This window comes from Manduca sexta, chromosome 2 (genome assembly GCF_014839805.1).
Source record: "Manduca sexta isolate Smith_Timp_Sample1 chromosome 2, JHU_Msex_v1.0, whole genome shotgun sequence".
Lineage (NCBI taxonomy): Eukaryota > Metazoa > Arthropoda > Insecta > Lepidoptera > Sphingidae > Manduca > Manduca sexta.
The window spans coordinates 656,062-672,944 of record NC_051116.1 but is presented as its reverse complement, the minus strand read 5'-3'; the positions used below and the strand labels follow the sequence as shown (position 1 = coordinate 672,944).

Genomic DNA, 16,883 nt, shown 5'->3' with positions numbered 1-16,883 from the left:
GCAGATGACGGGTTACCTAACATCTTCTTAACCCTTAATTGTCTTAGTTTATCGAACTACGTTTGGACAAAGCGACCTTTAGTTTAATGACACGAATTAATTTGAAAATGGTAATGATATAGGATTTCGGATATAAACCGTCCACACAGAACAAGGAACTTGATTAAAAACAATAAGGATTTGCACACTACTTAATTAACCGTGAAATTTTGGGTTCATGCCCAGATCAGTCAACAAAAATCACATCAAAGGATGAATATATCGAAGTACGAATACATGTGAGCGCAGTTGCACTTCTTTATCATTGGGGAATATAGGCAATATATTTCAGATATGTTTTATTACAATATGATGGCTAATGATAGTCGGAACACCTATAAAATCCATATATTTGAAAATTACCAAAACTTTCACTATTTTCCTTTAACTTATTTCATCTGAATTAATTTAATTCTTTTAAAGACCTCAGTAAATCTAACCGCCAGTCATCCAATAGGTAATGAATAACATTAACTATTTATATCAATGACTAACCCGAAGAGATACAATAAAATCACTGAACTGCTCGCGGGCTGAGACTTAAGACATGAAGTTTTGCAACACTCATACATTTTAATAGTTTCACATCGGAAACCAAACAGGCTTTTACATTAACCTTATGTGAGACATGTTGGATTTTGTCATGTATAAATATGTTGATTGGGTGATCTTTTATAAGAGTGGGTGCATGATGTTTCGCAATATTTGAGTAGTGGATATTTTTAATAAGTGACAAAGATGCATGGTTTTAAATACTCGTCATCATAATAATCTTTTAGTGGTGGCATATTTAAATATGCCATAATCCTTTGCTTTACAAGAAAGGGATATAAGATTTAAAACAATTATTTTAAACATTTATCTATATATTTTGCTTGTTGTAAGATATATCTTATATTCGCCCGGATAACGACCACCGTACACAAGGTGTCAAAACCTGCCATAGTGACTCGCGCAAGTGAGTGCGTTCCGGAATCAGCCAGTGTATATCCAGTTCCAACAGGCCGGCATAATTGTGCCGACTGCTGAAGAGTAATCATCTCTCGTCATTCGACATTTTATTGGACCCCACTCTAGTTACCATCAGGTGCAGTGGGGAACATTGCAGTAAATGTATAATTTTTTTTTTTAAGTAAATAGATAATAAACAAGTTTCTAATTTTGTAATTTTTTTAAGTAAATACTTAAGTAAGTCGCAATAGAAGTTACCAGTAGACACCATTTCTCACGACCTTGCGTATCTGGAATATTCCTGTAAAACAACACTCACCTAAAGACTGGAACATTACCTAACACCCAACAATTACTTGCTCAAGAGCTACTCGAAACAAGATTTTCCAGTAATGTAAGCCTCACATGCCACGTTACTATCTGGGGGATAATACTTAGCAAGTAGACATTATGTCTAACGGACATTTGTCGGAAAGAAATTACGAGTGTTAACAGTTTGTTCTTATGCTCAGAAATCGTGTGGCGTTTAGCTGTTCTTCTTGGAAATGCAAAGGGAGTTCATTTCTATTATAATCGAATATATTTGGCAACAATTTTATTTACAATGTCCGTTAAACATTTATTTATTAATGAACACCAATACATATCATTAAATCTAAAAAACATTGCGTTAACAATTGGCTCATGTGCATGTCGCTTACATTCGCTATAGTGCCCCGTGACATTACAAAGATTCTAAATCCAGACCTTTAAATTATAGAAAATGATGTCGATTGACAATGTACCGTTTAATTGTAATATGACTAGCTAAATTGTAATATCGCAGCTTTGATAATATATCTGCGGTATACACAGCATTCTCAGAGAAAATATAATGTAACTAACAAACAGCAATCATTGAAGTATATTCTATAGACACGAACGTCCATATAAACCATTTGTTCAAAATCTGAACTAAAATGGCAACCAAAACGTCACTGTTATAATCAATTTATTCACTTGAATAACAAATAATTTTACTTATTTGACTAATATTTTTTATTCACATCCAAGTTTACACTTAGACTAGCGTTTTTATATTATGAGCGCCTCTCCGTACACAGCCACAAGCATCAATATTGACACCTATCAGTTTGAATGGTTAACAGTTCAATCCAGTTAAACACAGTGAATGTTCGGAACGTCAAATCTAGCACGTAGTACATATATATCGATGACAGCAATAATTTAGATGAATAAAATTGAATTTTATTTTATTTTTATCGATATTTATCGACTGCTTGAAAATAACCTCCGTGTTTCGAGAGAGGTGTCACAGTTAATGCAATGATTATAGCAAAACGGCATAATGCATCTCAATTTATGTAGTAAAAGACCGACAAATTAAGGTGTAGATTGCAGCAAAATTTACATGATTTTTTTGGTTTGCTAATGACCCCATTTTTTTTATTTTCGAGCTGGTATTGTATATCTTGATTTTAAGAGTTATCTTTAAGAAATAAAATAGAATATATTACAGTTATAAGGTTGCTTTTCTAATAAAGTAAGAAATTTAGTAAAAAAAAAAACTTCCAATTTCTTTAACTGCGAAAAAGTTTACATATGGTTTAAAATCTCTGTAACTGCCTAAAAAGGCCTATCAAAATCGACACAGACATTTCAAAGATGAGCCGGAACACACGAACAAAAAAGATGCGACGATTCAATGCCGTCAACTGCAATTTTGTCTGGCTGATCGCGAAATGCAGTTGCAAGCAAGCGGATCGATACGTTGCAATTTTGACCTTTATAGTCACAGGTTTCTTTTATAAAAACAAGTAAAACGTAACGTTCCAAGCATGTTTCATAATAATGTACAAATATCAAAACGATATAGCGGAGGTTCTTTTATTGCAAGGCAATTTTTCGAATACGTATGATAGAATTATGTATAGAATATTAATAAACTTTGTAAGATATATTAGTTAATATTACTCGTGTTTGGAGACTGAAAAGAAATGCTTAGTTGATATAATTCTATCAATGGACGCTAGAGTCGACAATTGAAGGTAGTATTATGGAAAATACAGATAATTATCAAAAGATCCCACATTTTGAAAAAATGCAGCGACCGTAATAAAAACTGAAATTGCTTTTAAATGGAAACAAATAAAATATTAAAAATAAATTAAGTAAAAAAATTTAGTTCACTATATTTAGAGTTGAGCGCAAGAATGGCACCATAAGCAATCTAAATAAGCACTTCGAGGACATATTAGAAATGCACCGAATGCGTCACTAAATACAGTCAAATTTCTATAAGGCATATCAAAGCGTATCCGATGCGATACGATATCGCACATCCTGTCCCGAAACTTTGCACAAGACGAGTCTATCTCGTTCCAGTTTACTGATTATCCTTCTAGACGTCCCTTTGGTCTAGCGGCAATATTATTATTAGCAATAGATAGCGTAACACGTTGTGTAGATTTTTTTAAACACCATTAAGTGAACATAATGTCAAAGAATTTAAATTTAGATAACGATCGTAAAAACCAAACTGTCATCTGCATTATGAGTGAAAACATGTTTCCCCAACCCCACATCGTATCTTGAATGTGGAATAAAGGGAACATAATTCTCGGGCCTGACTTACGCAAATCTTAATACGTAAATCAACCTTGCTTGCTTGCTTCTCGTGGATTACCGACATTAAATTCTTAAAGGGTGGAAATTGAGAAATGATCCAGGATATAGGACCATTAATGATGTATACCCCTTTGTTAAAGGGCTTTGGTGAAGGAGTGTTAGTCATCTTCTGTATAATTGCATGACGAATGTTTCCTAGAATTTGTTAATGGAATTTTTAATCGCATGTTAGACGTATTGTTACTTGATCGTGTAATATCTATTTGTACATCTACTCTCCATTATTACGTCACTTATTTCACAAATTACAATTATGAGGACTATAGATTGGTATGCCTGGTCGGGTAGTTCGATTTTCTGGGTAACCCTTGGGTTTCCTAACACGATTCCCGATACTAGATTCCCTAGAGGCGAATTTACTTTAGATGCACGCGAAGTTCTCGCTTTTGCTCTTTAAAAAGTTTTTACGTACAGCTGCTTAGCCTGCGTAAAATCCAGGTCTCTGAACAATCTATTCTAAGGAAAATCGTGTTAGAAAACATATGTGTTGTCCAACATAAGATGCAAACCTAGGACCTTCCATTCCTCAGCCCTTTAACACTGTAGCAAGGGAGGCAATATTGTATCAATATACTATTGGTAGTTTAACTAATCACAATTTTATTACATTTTTCCCATCAAATAATTCAAGATGAAACAGATTGGATCATGGATCAAAATGGTATTACCAAGACCCCATAATCCAAAGATATATATATTTTTTTATTCGGACACACAAAAATGACTTCACTACACCTGATGTTAAGTTATTTTCCACTAAACATTACTCACCTCCTAATACCTAAGGTAACCAATTGACATCTAAATAAGGTAAAACAGGTAAACCTTTCGGAATAATTCAACATGGATTTTTCCATGGAATTCATAATTTCTTATATATTAAGTATTATTTTATTAGTGTAGAGGGAAATTAAGTTGCAAGTAACTCTTTGGGATAGTTGTCCATGACAAAGACATATTTTAGGTTTTGTAATGTTTAGTAGATTACCTTTAAATTTTTTCTAATACAGTGATTCAAAAATAAGATAGAGCGCTCTGAAGTACTAACATAATTAAAGTATTTCACAAAATAAATGTATGCAATGAAATAGTTCCTATAATTTTTTATACCACATCTGTCTTTTTTTTCTTAATTTTAATACATTAATTCTACATATTATTTCATCGAACTAATTTATTACAACACAAAAAAAAGAAAATCGTAACAATATTTCGTTACATACATTTATTTCAAGAAATACTCATTAAGCAAGAATTGCATTATTCACAATACATCACTATGTGACCTAAAATTGATTTTTCAGACTGAACAATATTTCTTATACTTATGATTTAAATTGCAATTAACTTTCCATTCCAATTACATGGTGGGATAGAAGTATTTACAGCAGGAACCCAGCTTAGATTGTTGATAATACAATAATTTAAAACTTAAACTCCATTTTGGATAAAACACAATAATATATAAACACCTTTAGAACATATTAATATGGTCAGTTTACCTCAGTCAAGTTTATTTTTAACTTGCATCATAGTTAATTTTAACCTATATATAATGTACATGTATTCATTTATGTCTTCCTTGAATTTATGAAACTGATTTCTCAGAACAGCCATTAATTGAGGAAAATTTGTAGACATTGTGTAAAAATTGTATTTAGGGTTAAACATTTGAACAAGTTTTTTGATTGAGTACTTAATTTAAAAGATTTTAGTGCTATAATCATTAACAGGTATTTTTTTATGTCAGTATTTATAATTCCCAAATTAAATTACCAAGAGAGCCAGTTAATTTCAGAACTAGTTTTAAATTCAATTTGCTTCCTGATTATTTTTCTTATTATCATTTTAGGGTATTAATTTATAGTTTTTTTATTCTTTAATTCACAAAACTGATTTTTAACAACCATGCTATAAGTAAAAGGTATGATACAGTACAAATTTTGTTGACATCCACTAGATGTAAATCTGAAATAAATGTAAATGAAATGTACGTGAAATTACACTGTCTAGGGTAATGCATGGTAATAATATTGATCATGGTGTTTAACACAAAAAATCTAATAAAATACCTGAACTCATCCACTTAGGCTGTTATTAATCATTGCACTGCTTGCCTTATCTATGTCAGATAAATATATTAGCTGATAACGTTTCATAATTCCGTTGAAATAACATTCGCGCGAAGTAATAAAGGGTGGGGTTCTTTTATTAGTCATATGCACTAACGTTATTACAAACACCCTACTGGGGGGTCTCGGGCCACCCCATTTCCACGAAACGCAACGCACACAGTCCCTATAGGACGGCGACATGCCCCAATTTAACAAATTGCCACACCAACACACAAGGTCAGACAAAAGCTTGTAAATACAAGACGAAAATAACACGAAAATACGCCGTGTGGGGGCAAACATGCGAGGGAAAAAATCAATGTTCTAATTTTGAAATATTTTTTTTCTTCATAATTACAGCTTCTCTATGAACTGTGCCGCAAATATAACAGGCCAGTAATTATATTGTCATTCATAAATATCGTTTAATTAACATTGTAGACAACTAATCGATGAACCGTAACCGCACGCCCGTGGTCTGTTTACGTTACAATAGCGCCGAGAAAAAAACTATCTCGGGAACAAAAAGGTTGCCCAATGGAGCAATAAATGTGCCCTGAACATAAATAGATCGACGCGTGCACGATACATAAAGTAATTATTTATTTGTTTTGCTAACTAAAGGATGGTGCGTTGAACTCGATACATACCTCATCTTGAAGCTAATATCCTTTGTTGAGATCAATCCGTATGCACAAATGCACAGCACGTCACAATTGTTCACTTATAAAATGCATTTTTCACTTAAAGTAAACGACAATAAACTTATTAACGACTAGCGTAAACGTCCGGGATACTTCGTTCGGTAGCCATTTTTGTCAAAAAAACACTTTTTTCACGTCCCGATTCCCGATTCGGGAAGCCGCGAGCGAGATGACGCTAGCGCCGCGCCGGAGTAACGAGTGAAAATAAATGGATCATTGAACCGGGCGGGTACGAATTCATCTACGTAGATGTCCGAAACACACTGGCGAGTTAGTCTATCGACCGCTGTATAGGGGCCGACAAAAGCAATCTCATAACTCTCTGGTGGTTAGCTAAGTTCTGCATGTGCGAATCGGAACGTCAACTTCGTAATAGGTTTTTCGTCCATATGCGGCATGACTTCCATACTTGGACGCGTAATATCCTTTTCTTGTTCATCACCAATCACCTCTCAGATAAAATCTCGAACAGTACAAGTACCGCCATCTATGCAGTAAATAGTGAAACTTTTCTATATAATCTGAGTTCTTTGTCAGAAATTTAGTGTGGTACTTACAGTTGTTATTCCCTATGCGGCGTTGACTAATCGCAAACAATCGAATAGAAACGAATATAGACATATTACAACATTTATTTATGTAAGTCGGATGCAACGAATACTCTAATACAAAATAAATGCGATTTAATTCTGCTCAAATCGACGCTGGCATTCTAAATTTGAAAATTAAAAGGATTAATATTGAATAATCCTGAATCGCTAGCGTTTTATTATGTCGATTTTTATAAGACACCGTTAACCTCTTAGAACAAGTATTTCCAAAAATACCTCCTCATTATCGGGCTCATCTACGCATTAGGTCATTTATAAAAGCTTTGCGTAAAATCTCATGCTTTTATTATTTAGAGATATTGGTTACAGTTTTACACTGTTTGATCACTCAGACAGCCAATCCGTCTACTGATATCTCTTAAACGATTTTTTTATAATAAGCTGTCATATTTTTTATAAAAGTTCTAGATAAATCCATAAGACTTAATGAATTATTGACATTTATTCGTTAAAATCATTAATCATTATCACATCACTATTGTTAAGGCTTGACATCAATAAAAGTTTTTGACAAATGACATAGTTTTTCGGGAAAAAAGTCAGCCTGTTTTACTTTTGATAAACAGTTCTTTTTTCGAAAACACAAAAATAATGGTGGGCGCAATGCCTGTTAATTTATTGCCAAAATTTTGTAACGGTGCCATGGACAGTCGGAATGGTACTGAAGATAGTGAGATACAGGTCCACATCGGTAGCAGAGTTAAATGCAATGATGATTTCGCTACAGTGAAATATATTGGGGAAGTGCAGGGATATAAGGGGATATGGTATGGCGTGGAATGGGATGACACGGGGAGGGGAAAACATGACGGCAGTTTGGACGGTGTGCAGTACTTCAAAGCTTCGAAGCCAGGTGCTGGCTCGTTCGTACGACCGAACAAGATCAGCCCGTATAAGACCTGCGCGGACGCCATAAGAAAATATTACGGCGATCGAGAGGTAAAGTTTTAAACATTTATTTAATAAAGAGATTGTTATCCAGAGGTTTGGTCATCACACCCACACAAAAAGTCTGTTCAAGGCTTTATGTTAGTGTTGTTTATGTTGACTCATTTGCTTATTGAATAACAAAATTTGCTGAAAATATCATTTTATTTATGTCAATTGCAAAATTAAGTAGAAATTATTACTGGGGTATTGTAGAGCATGCTTAATACTAAGGGCATTTTCTATTGGTCAACTCCCAAAATTTTATTAAACAATAATTAAAGCTATTTTTTTGGGGTAACAATGATTTCAATTAAAATAAATCAAATAAGCTTTTTTACCGTGCATGCTTGAGAAAAACACAAAACAACCTTTTTTTTTAATTCTATAAACATTAGTTGAAAACATACCTTATTTGAAAGATTTTTATGGAATAAAAATTCTGTATCTTATAGTATGTTTACTCAAGTATATGATACAGATTTTTTATGTTTATGCAAATGTTAGACATTGAAATTAAACTAATTTTCAGATTCTATTGCAGTTTTTTATATCTTAGTTTTCTCCCAACGTTTCGAAGACTTTGTATCCTTCATGGTCACGGGGGACCATGAAGGCTGCAAAGTATTTAATTAAGAAAATTAGTTTAATTTTAAGTATATGAACTATCTGTGTGCCATACATTCAATATCATTGATTTTTGTGTTTACTTTAATATATATCTAAATATGTATTAAAAAGAAAATATTGAACTCGCTTGTTTAAACCTAAATTTAGTTTTATATTCAGTATTATATATACAATATACTGCACTTATGGTGCAGCCAATTGTTTATTGTTATGTATTTAATATGCCCATGCTGTGACAGCCTGTAATTAAAACAGCACTGCAGCAATTACTTACTGAATTGTTAAAAAAAAACTATGTAAGGTGTATGTTTTGTTGGCTGTTCAAATAAATAAATAAACAAATATATTCACAATAATTTGCATGAAAATTAATATTTCCTTTGTCTCTGCTCAGAAAAATTATAATGTAAATCATAAAGGGCTTTACCAATAACTACTTTATGGTTATACAATATTTTGTCTCATATTGTTTGATAATAAAGTTGTTTAGCTTAGTTGAGGGGGTGGAGTTGCCAAATGTGTTTAGGGGGGGTTGTATGCGTGCCTTAGGAAACAAAACCCATGCTGCACTACTGGATAAATGTCATACAACATGTAAGACAAAGTTCTGAATATCTGACTAATGATTTCATCAAATAGAAGTACTTAACATTTTTTTGTGATAAACGTTTAATTATAAAAAATAAAAATTTTGTATAATTAAAATATAAAGAAAAATCGTTTAATTTTTCCAGACAACTAACATTTTAGTCCTCCATGACCGTAAAGGCTGCAAAGTCTTTGAAACATCAGGAATAAAAATTACGAGTAAATATGTGAATTAGTTTTATTCTCGGTATTACAGACATATACATCTTTATTAGTAAGATTTTACAAATGCAACAGGAACCATTTATAGTCAATTGAATAATACATCAACTCTTATGGGAATATTGCCTTATGGAGTTCGATTCTTAGGTCCAGATGGAAAAAAGGAACATGATTTACAACCTGACATATATCAGAGTACTCAGTCACTATTTATGACTCATTAGAAATGTATGATGAATTATAAATATGCAATGAACTTGATAAGACAATGTTTATGCTGCATAACATTTCAAAAGGATGATAATTTGATTTAAAATAAAATGTTTTATTAATTCTTAAATATTAAATAGAAATTTTGTAAATTTTGAAACCACTGTCATTTTGAATGGCAATGTTCCTTACTGGCAAACTACTCTACCATTCCTGAGAAACTGAATAAATAGGAAAACTAATTGTATATAGATTTTATTATTCCTTACATCATAATATTTTCTTAATGTATTGTACAGCTGTGGTTTTAAATAAAACAATTACCCTTTGACTAAGAATGTATGTAGCTTACATAAGGAATTCCTCAGGGTATGATTAAACAGTGTTGATTTTTTACATACTAGCTGTGCCCGCGGTTTCGCCCGCGTGTAAATCAGTGTGTCACTAAGTTTTTCAATCACAACACAATAACACACAACCTATTCAACAGTAATTGTTATATTTCAGTCAATTTACATAAAACAATACAAATACTGTTACAGTAGATTTTGAGAAAAACAATCACATACAGGCATACAGCTTTTGGGGACTTAGTTTGTATATAAAAATAGATAATTATTTAATTTATTATTAAGTTAGCCTAGTTTAATAAGTTATGTTTTTTTCATACTGCCATGGTAAAGAAGTCATAAGTAAATCATAACAAAAAAATATTTTAGGCTGTTTTATTAAATGTGACGCTCCATGGCGAGGTTGAATTACGGTACAACTGCAGTGCAGTGTACTGCACTGTACTGAGGTCTCGGGTTTGATCCCCGGTTTAAGCAAGTAAAATTGGATTTGTCTACTAGTAACAGCCTGGAGTCTGGAACTTAGCGATATGGTGATAGGCTCATCACAACATGGGATGAAATGCCCACGTTCGCAAGTAGGTGCACTTGTTGCTTCTTTGCTTACCCTTTTGGTAATAAAATCGTGAGTGTGTGTTCATTAGATGTACAAAAAAGGGCCTCTTATACTATACTAGCTTTTGCTCGCGGCTTCGCCCGCGTGAATGAGTTTTCCGGGGTAAAAGTCCACTGTATGATAAAAGTCTTGCTACATATTTTCCTTGTACTAATAGGTTCAAACTAATTTTATCCCCATGGGGGTTGAATTTATCTAAATCCTATTTAAGCGAATGTCTTCATCATAGTAGCTCCAATCTTTAATTTCAGTTCAATCAGTCGAAAATCTAAGAAGATTTATACAAACTCTCATCCCCTATTTTATTACCTTAGGAGTGGAATTTATCAAAATCCTTTCTTAGGGGATGCCTACGTCATAGTAGCTTTATGCATGCAAAGTCTCAGCCCGATCGGTTTAAAATTGACAAAGTTTTATACAAACTTTCATACCCTATTTTATCCCCTTGGGGGTGGAATTAATCAAAATCCTTTCTTAGCGGATGCCTACGTCATAACATCTACCTGCATGCCAAATTTCAGCCCGATCCGTCCAGTGGTTTGGGCTGTGCGTTGATAGATCACTATGTGAGTCAGTCACCTTTGAGTTATAGGTTTAGATTGTAATAAAATATACTATATCAGTTAGTTACCCGCCACCTTTCTTTTTAGCCCATTCCTCAGAAATAACTTAAACTCTTATATTTAAGGATGAAACAGTAGCGGCGCATCGCAGGACCGTGATCAACGAATGGAAGAGAGAAATGGGAGCACCTTTTATAGAAATGGTTGGTTTTGAGAAGATACATCAGAAACAGTAAGTTAATTTTCTTTTCACTGTCATAAGCCATCTTATATCTTTAAAATAACCAGCCTACAAAAGGAAGGTATCTTCTGCAGAAATAAATGCTGGGTTATCTTAGAAAAAAATTAGATGTATGTTGTATATCCCTAGACTTGACTTTGGACTTGTGTTTCCGCTTTTAATGGAGTCAGTCCACCAAAATAAGCCTCAATCTCATGTTCTTCTACTTGTCTTTGGACCACCAGTCTTTGTACCTACTGTAATACCATCTATTATACATTTGTAAATAAGTACATTCAACAACCATAAAACATTACTTCAATGAAGGAACAAATCTACAGCTTTTCATAATTGCTAGAATACACTATGAAAATACCAAACAAAGCCTTCGTTCCAGAAAATTCGACCGCCTCCTCGAAGTGTGCGTGCACGATCAGAACGTTGCCAAGGCGGGCGACGTGGCCTCGCTGTGCCCCAACGTGCGCAGCCTGGACGTCTCGTGCAACCTGTTCTCCAACTGGCGCGAGGTGATACAGCTGTCGGCGCAGCTGCCGGACCTCAGGGAGTTAGATGTCAGGTAAGGTTTATAGATAACGGTATTGTAGATTTGGTCCTTCGACCCGGATGTTGCATATTATGGGATAATTGTTGTCCATAAATAATCATAGATTGATGCGAATTAAAATAGCTTATAATTTGATGAACTTGGCGGATATGATCAACTTTACGTAACTGCCAATTGCAAACAGCGAGATAAGGGATAGAAGGCCTCCAAACAATTTAGTCATAGCTACCATCGCCGGCATGCTTCCGCGTATCGAGGATCGGCTGAAAATATATATTCTTTATTGAATTTACCAATGTATCTGTTGAGAATATATTTTACAGCCATAGCTTAAGCATTTATCCTTTTGAAAAAAGAAACATAGTTATTTCTCAGACAATGTACTGTTTAATATATATTCTATAGCAACAAGGAGTAATGTATCCTATTTATGAACAAAAAAACAAAATTGGTAGTTCCTGATCTTAGCACGTTCAAACAAACAAAAAGACAAACTCTAACTTTATATATTATTATACATAGATGATTTCTTATCATTCAACGTTTTTCACTCAACAGCAAAAACCGCATGGCAATCGACATCCCGGAAGAAACCCTATCCCAACTCTCGATAAACTTTGCTAAACTGGAAAAGATCAATGTCTCCGTATGCGATTATGAATGGCCGGACCTACTCTCCCTCTCCCACTTGTGGCCTAAAGTGGGGGAGATTATAGCAGCCTACAACAGGATCCAGAAGATACCTTTTCCAGGAGTCACTTTACGGTCACTAACAATATTGAGATTGGACGGAAACCCCATAGACTCTTGGAGAGAAGTAATGAACCTTGGACAGTTGAGGAATCTGCAGACTTTGAGCCTGAACGAGTGCCTGATTGAGGAGATACGGTTTAACGACAAGCCTGGTGGGCAGAAGGTGGACGTTTTTGAAAATTTGGAAGTTTTGTTTTTGAGCAGGAACAGGATAAATGATGTGAGTATTTTAAATTTGATTTTAGAGACATAATTTTTCGTTATACATAATTTGCATGCAGTCTTTACCTATAATTACAATTGCACTTAGCTAGGCAATAATATTACAATTAAAAACATTTTAAAATATAACCGAGCCTAAAACAAAAAAAAACGTTTCTTAATTTTTTTATTCTGAGTTCCAGTATGTATTTTTAATATGTTTTTAATACTTAATTTCTAAGAAAAAAAATAAATACCGAAAAATGCTTGATGACGTCATACATACCGTTGAATAAAGTAGTTCCTTGGAAAAAATATGGGTAATTTCAGATCTAGTATCATAAAATATAAACATTTGAGTATGTAGAAAAAATGTAATGTCAATTTAACCATTGCTATGTATGGGCGTACATAGTATTTGTGATCAATAAAAAAATAATAATAAGGGTTGATTTCTGGTAAATATTTTTTTAAATTTATGATAATTACCACAGTGCTCAAACATACATTACACAGGCTGATCCCGGAACGCGACACACTGACGTCACTATGGCTAGTTTTAAACTTAATATACGGTGCTCGCTATTCTAACTATATAATAAAGAACGATTAAGCAATAGGCTCTCCTCTATCACAAGGGACGGAAAGCACTTGGAGAAAGTTTGTTGGTGGTAGGATATATTTTATATCCGCCAGGATAGCGACCACCGTACACAAGGTGTTAAAACCCTCCATAATGGTACTCGTAAGTGTGTCGCGTTCCGGTATCAGCCTGTGTATATCCGGTTCCAACAGGCCGGCATAATTGTGTCGACTGTCGAGGGGTAATCATCTCTTGTCAGTCGATAATGATGTATTGGACCCCACTTCATTTACCATCAGGTGCAGTGAGTATAAAAAAAGCCTACGCCTACCACTTCGGGAATAAGAGGGTGGTATATAATTGTTTGTGTAAAATAAGGGCAATTAACTTATTTGAAAATGTTTACTTCCAGTGGAGATCTATAAGCGAACTGAACAAACTGAAGTCCCTGCGCAAACTCTACTTCCTGAAGAACCCGATCCAGAACACCGAAGACTACGACACCGGCTCGCAACTCATCATCGCTAAAATCGGCACGCTGCAGGTGAAATGAACAATGTTTAGATTCCACTGGTAGTAGGTCTGTCACATGTGAGTCCGCCTGGGTAGGTACCACCGCAATGTCTATTTCTGTCGCCAGCAGTAGTGTGTAGTCACTGTTGTGTTCCGGTTTGAACATTGTAGCCAGTGTAACTACTGGACTTAATAGGACTTAACATCTCATGTCTCAGGATGGCGAGCGCAGTGGAATACCAAACAGTACTTTGTAATTCAAGGTGTTGGATGGTGTTTCTACTGTTTATGAGCGATCACCCATAAACAGTAGAAACACCATCCAATACGACCGTATCGCTTACCATCAGGCGAACGGGGAGTTCGTTTTGTCATTCACAGCAATAAAAAAAAAACTCATATACCACTTTATTTTGTCAGTTCATAGCACGTGTTGCACATCATAGCGTTTACAATTGAAATTGACATACTTGATAACATTCCACACTAATTCCATCAAGATATCGTATTACGTGTCACGACTTTAAACTGTCAGAGAAGGCACCTGATGGCACTAGGATTTTAGATGGAGATTGGAGTGATCATACTGACGTTATTTTTGATACCATTGATACAATTTTGCGTAAATTTCGTCGTATCAGTGAGTTTGAACTTAAAAAATGAAATATTCTGACGGCGTCTCAACAAATAACGCATTACATATTGTTGCTTTTAATATTTATATTACAATCTATGCTACTACTGTCACCTTTGGAGCTTCTATTATTACGAAAGAATTAATCACCCGCATCATCATTACTATTACGTCTATCACCATTACCATCACCTTATCATTAACACCTTTATCATTGCCATCATCACCATTATTACCAACACCACTATCATTACCATGTCCAAACTAACCACAATAATTTACAGGAATTGAACGGCTCAACAATAACACGGGAACTGCGTCGCGGCGCGGAATATGATTACATGAAACGGTACGGCGCCGAATGGAAATTGGCTCAAGACGACGTTAGCAAGAAAAGGACCTTCGACGTGGAACACTCGCGGTTCACTGAACTTGTTGAACGTAAGTGACCTAAAAATATATCTAAGTTCTAGGTAGGGTCAAAGCGACCTGAAAAATATCTGTAACTTCTATTAAGGGTCAGTCAAGTAACCTCTTTTTTAAGTTGATAAAAAACGGAATCCTACATTTCTCTTGTGTTTATTGGTATGTGTTGTTTTTATTTTTTGATGCTAAGTAGGGAAGGCAAGCGGACCGCCTAATGGTAAGTATCCTCCGATGCCTATGGACTTATGCAATGCCAGGAGGACTGCCAAAACGCTGCCTGCACGGTTTTATCAAAAAAATATTAATACATTTTGTTGGTGCTATAATGATCGTCATTACCGATATTAAGCTTTGAGCTTACGATCAACCAATTCATCTACACAAAACCGACTTACATTATGATATATTTAATGAATAGAGACAGATGGAGAAGTCTTGCAAAAGTCGCAACCAATTTTTCAGACTATCCATCACCACGACCACTCCGCAAGGAGTGTACGACTGAGAAGAGAAATCATTAATGAGTATTGTAAGACCATCTATGTTTTTTTCCTACAGGATACGGCATACCTGACGACAGTCTCCTCGTAAAACAACCCACAAACAAAACCCTCACGTCACACCTCCTTGAAATCACCCTGAGGGATGAAAACGGGAAGTCGTTCAAGAAAAAGTTTCCGTCCACAATGGCCGTACAAAAGCTGGTCACATTGGCTCAAAGGTTGTTCGCGAAGGGCTGCAACATCACACCGACGCTCTTTATCCTGGATGACAAGATGGACGGCGCTGAAATCTGCCTCGACAATGTCATGAAAGATCTAGCCTATTTTTCAGTTAAAAATGGCGACACAATCGTTGTACGATTCAGATAATTTCGAAGTGCAATATTTTTTTTCTATAAATGTCAATTTACAAGGATTGTAATCGTAATATTATTTGAAAATGATGGTCACACTTTATGTCCAGGGGTAGTTGAAAATTATGCAAAATGGCGAAATTTGCACAAAAATCTACTAAAAAAAACATGTCACCTGATTCAAGGCTTTTAAAATTGAAAAAATGCAGTATTATTTTACATTTTTCAATCGATGTAGTAAAGCTTGATTTATTTATTTACAAAGCTTATCTACATTAATTTGGTTAATTGCTTGAAATCTCAAAGAATCATGACATTTATAAATAGCTACCCCCCCCCCCCCCCCAAAAAAAAAAACAATAAAAAATGGTTAAATAAAAAAATAATACCTACCATTTTAAATATTATTTTCACATGGTAACACTATTCAATATGGCGTCTTTGGCGCGCATTTGTAATCGAAACTCCGCTTTGTAAATAACGTTTCGTCAAAATTGTACCTGTATTTATTGCAAATATTATTTTACAGAAATAAAATGTCAAAATATGTATTTTTATATGTTTGTTTTATTCGTAGCGTTTGTTTCCAAAACTAAAATATACTTTATTGAATTATATTTGTGTTATGTACCTGATATCATTATTTAAATTCCAAATATAGTGGTTTCTGCATATTCTTTTTGCAAACACTCAAACATCTTCAGAAATTATAACAATGATTTTTTTCTAATTCACAAAATTATAGAAATTCGTATCACATATTAAGAATTTACAGGTTATTTCCAGGTCCTTCTAGGAATATATCAGTTTTGAGCAAACCAATCACATTAATGCCGTTGTAGGTTAAAATAGACCGCATGAATTGCTACTTGTTTCAAATCTCTTGATACAATAACTACATAAGTGTGTAACCATGACC

General features: G+C 34.3%; 2 protein-coding genes across 2 annotated transcripts in view; one reads left to right on the top strand and one right to left on the bottom strand.

Annotated features, from left to right (window-relative positions):
• Positions 1-6,887, bottom strand: part of LOC115453285 (protein enabled) — a 100,967-nt gene extending 94,080 nt beyond the window's left edge. The window contains exon 1 of the mRNA XM_037437977.1: positions 6,443-6,887. Coding sequence (XP_037293874.1) covers positions 6,443-6,447 — 5 coding nt within the window. The 5' untranslated portion in view covers positions 6,448-6,887. The remainder of the gene's footprint in view (positions 1-6,442) is intronic.
• A 708-nt stretch (positions 6,888-7,595) lies between these two features.
• On the top strand, positions 7,596-16,321 carry LOC115452689 (tubulin-specific chaperone E). Its single transcript, XM_037437954.1, has 7 exons — positions 7,596-8,046; positions 11,339-11,445; positions 11,831-12,010; positions 12,557-12,971; positions 13,948-14,079; positions 14,967-15,123; positions 15,667-16,321. Exons 1-7 carry the CDS (start codon positions 7,699-7,701, stop codon positions 15,978-15,980), a joined length of 1,653 nt encoding a protein of 550 aa, XP_037293851.1. The 5' UTR covers positions 7,596-7,698; the 3' UTR covers positions 15,981-16,321.
• Positions 16,322-16,883: the final 562 nt, after the last annotated feature.

Bases quoted from the DNA above. Each gene is read 5' to 3' on its own strand.
- LOC115452689 (XM_037437954.1), top strand. From the start codon at position 7,699: ATGGTGGGCGCAATGCCTGTTAATTTATTGCCAAAATTTTGTAACGGT. The intron at 8,047-11,338 runs GTAAAGTTTTAA...CTTATATTTAAG, and splicing joins AATATTACGGCGATCGAGAG to GATGAAACAGTAGCGGCGCA. The intron at 11,446-11,830 runs GTAAGTTAATTT...CCTTCGTTCCAG, and splicing joins GAGAAGATACATCAGAAACA to AAAATTCGACCGCCTCCTCG.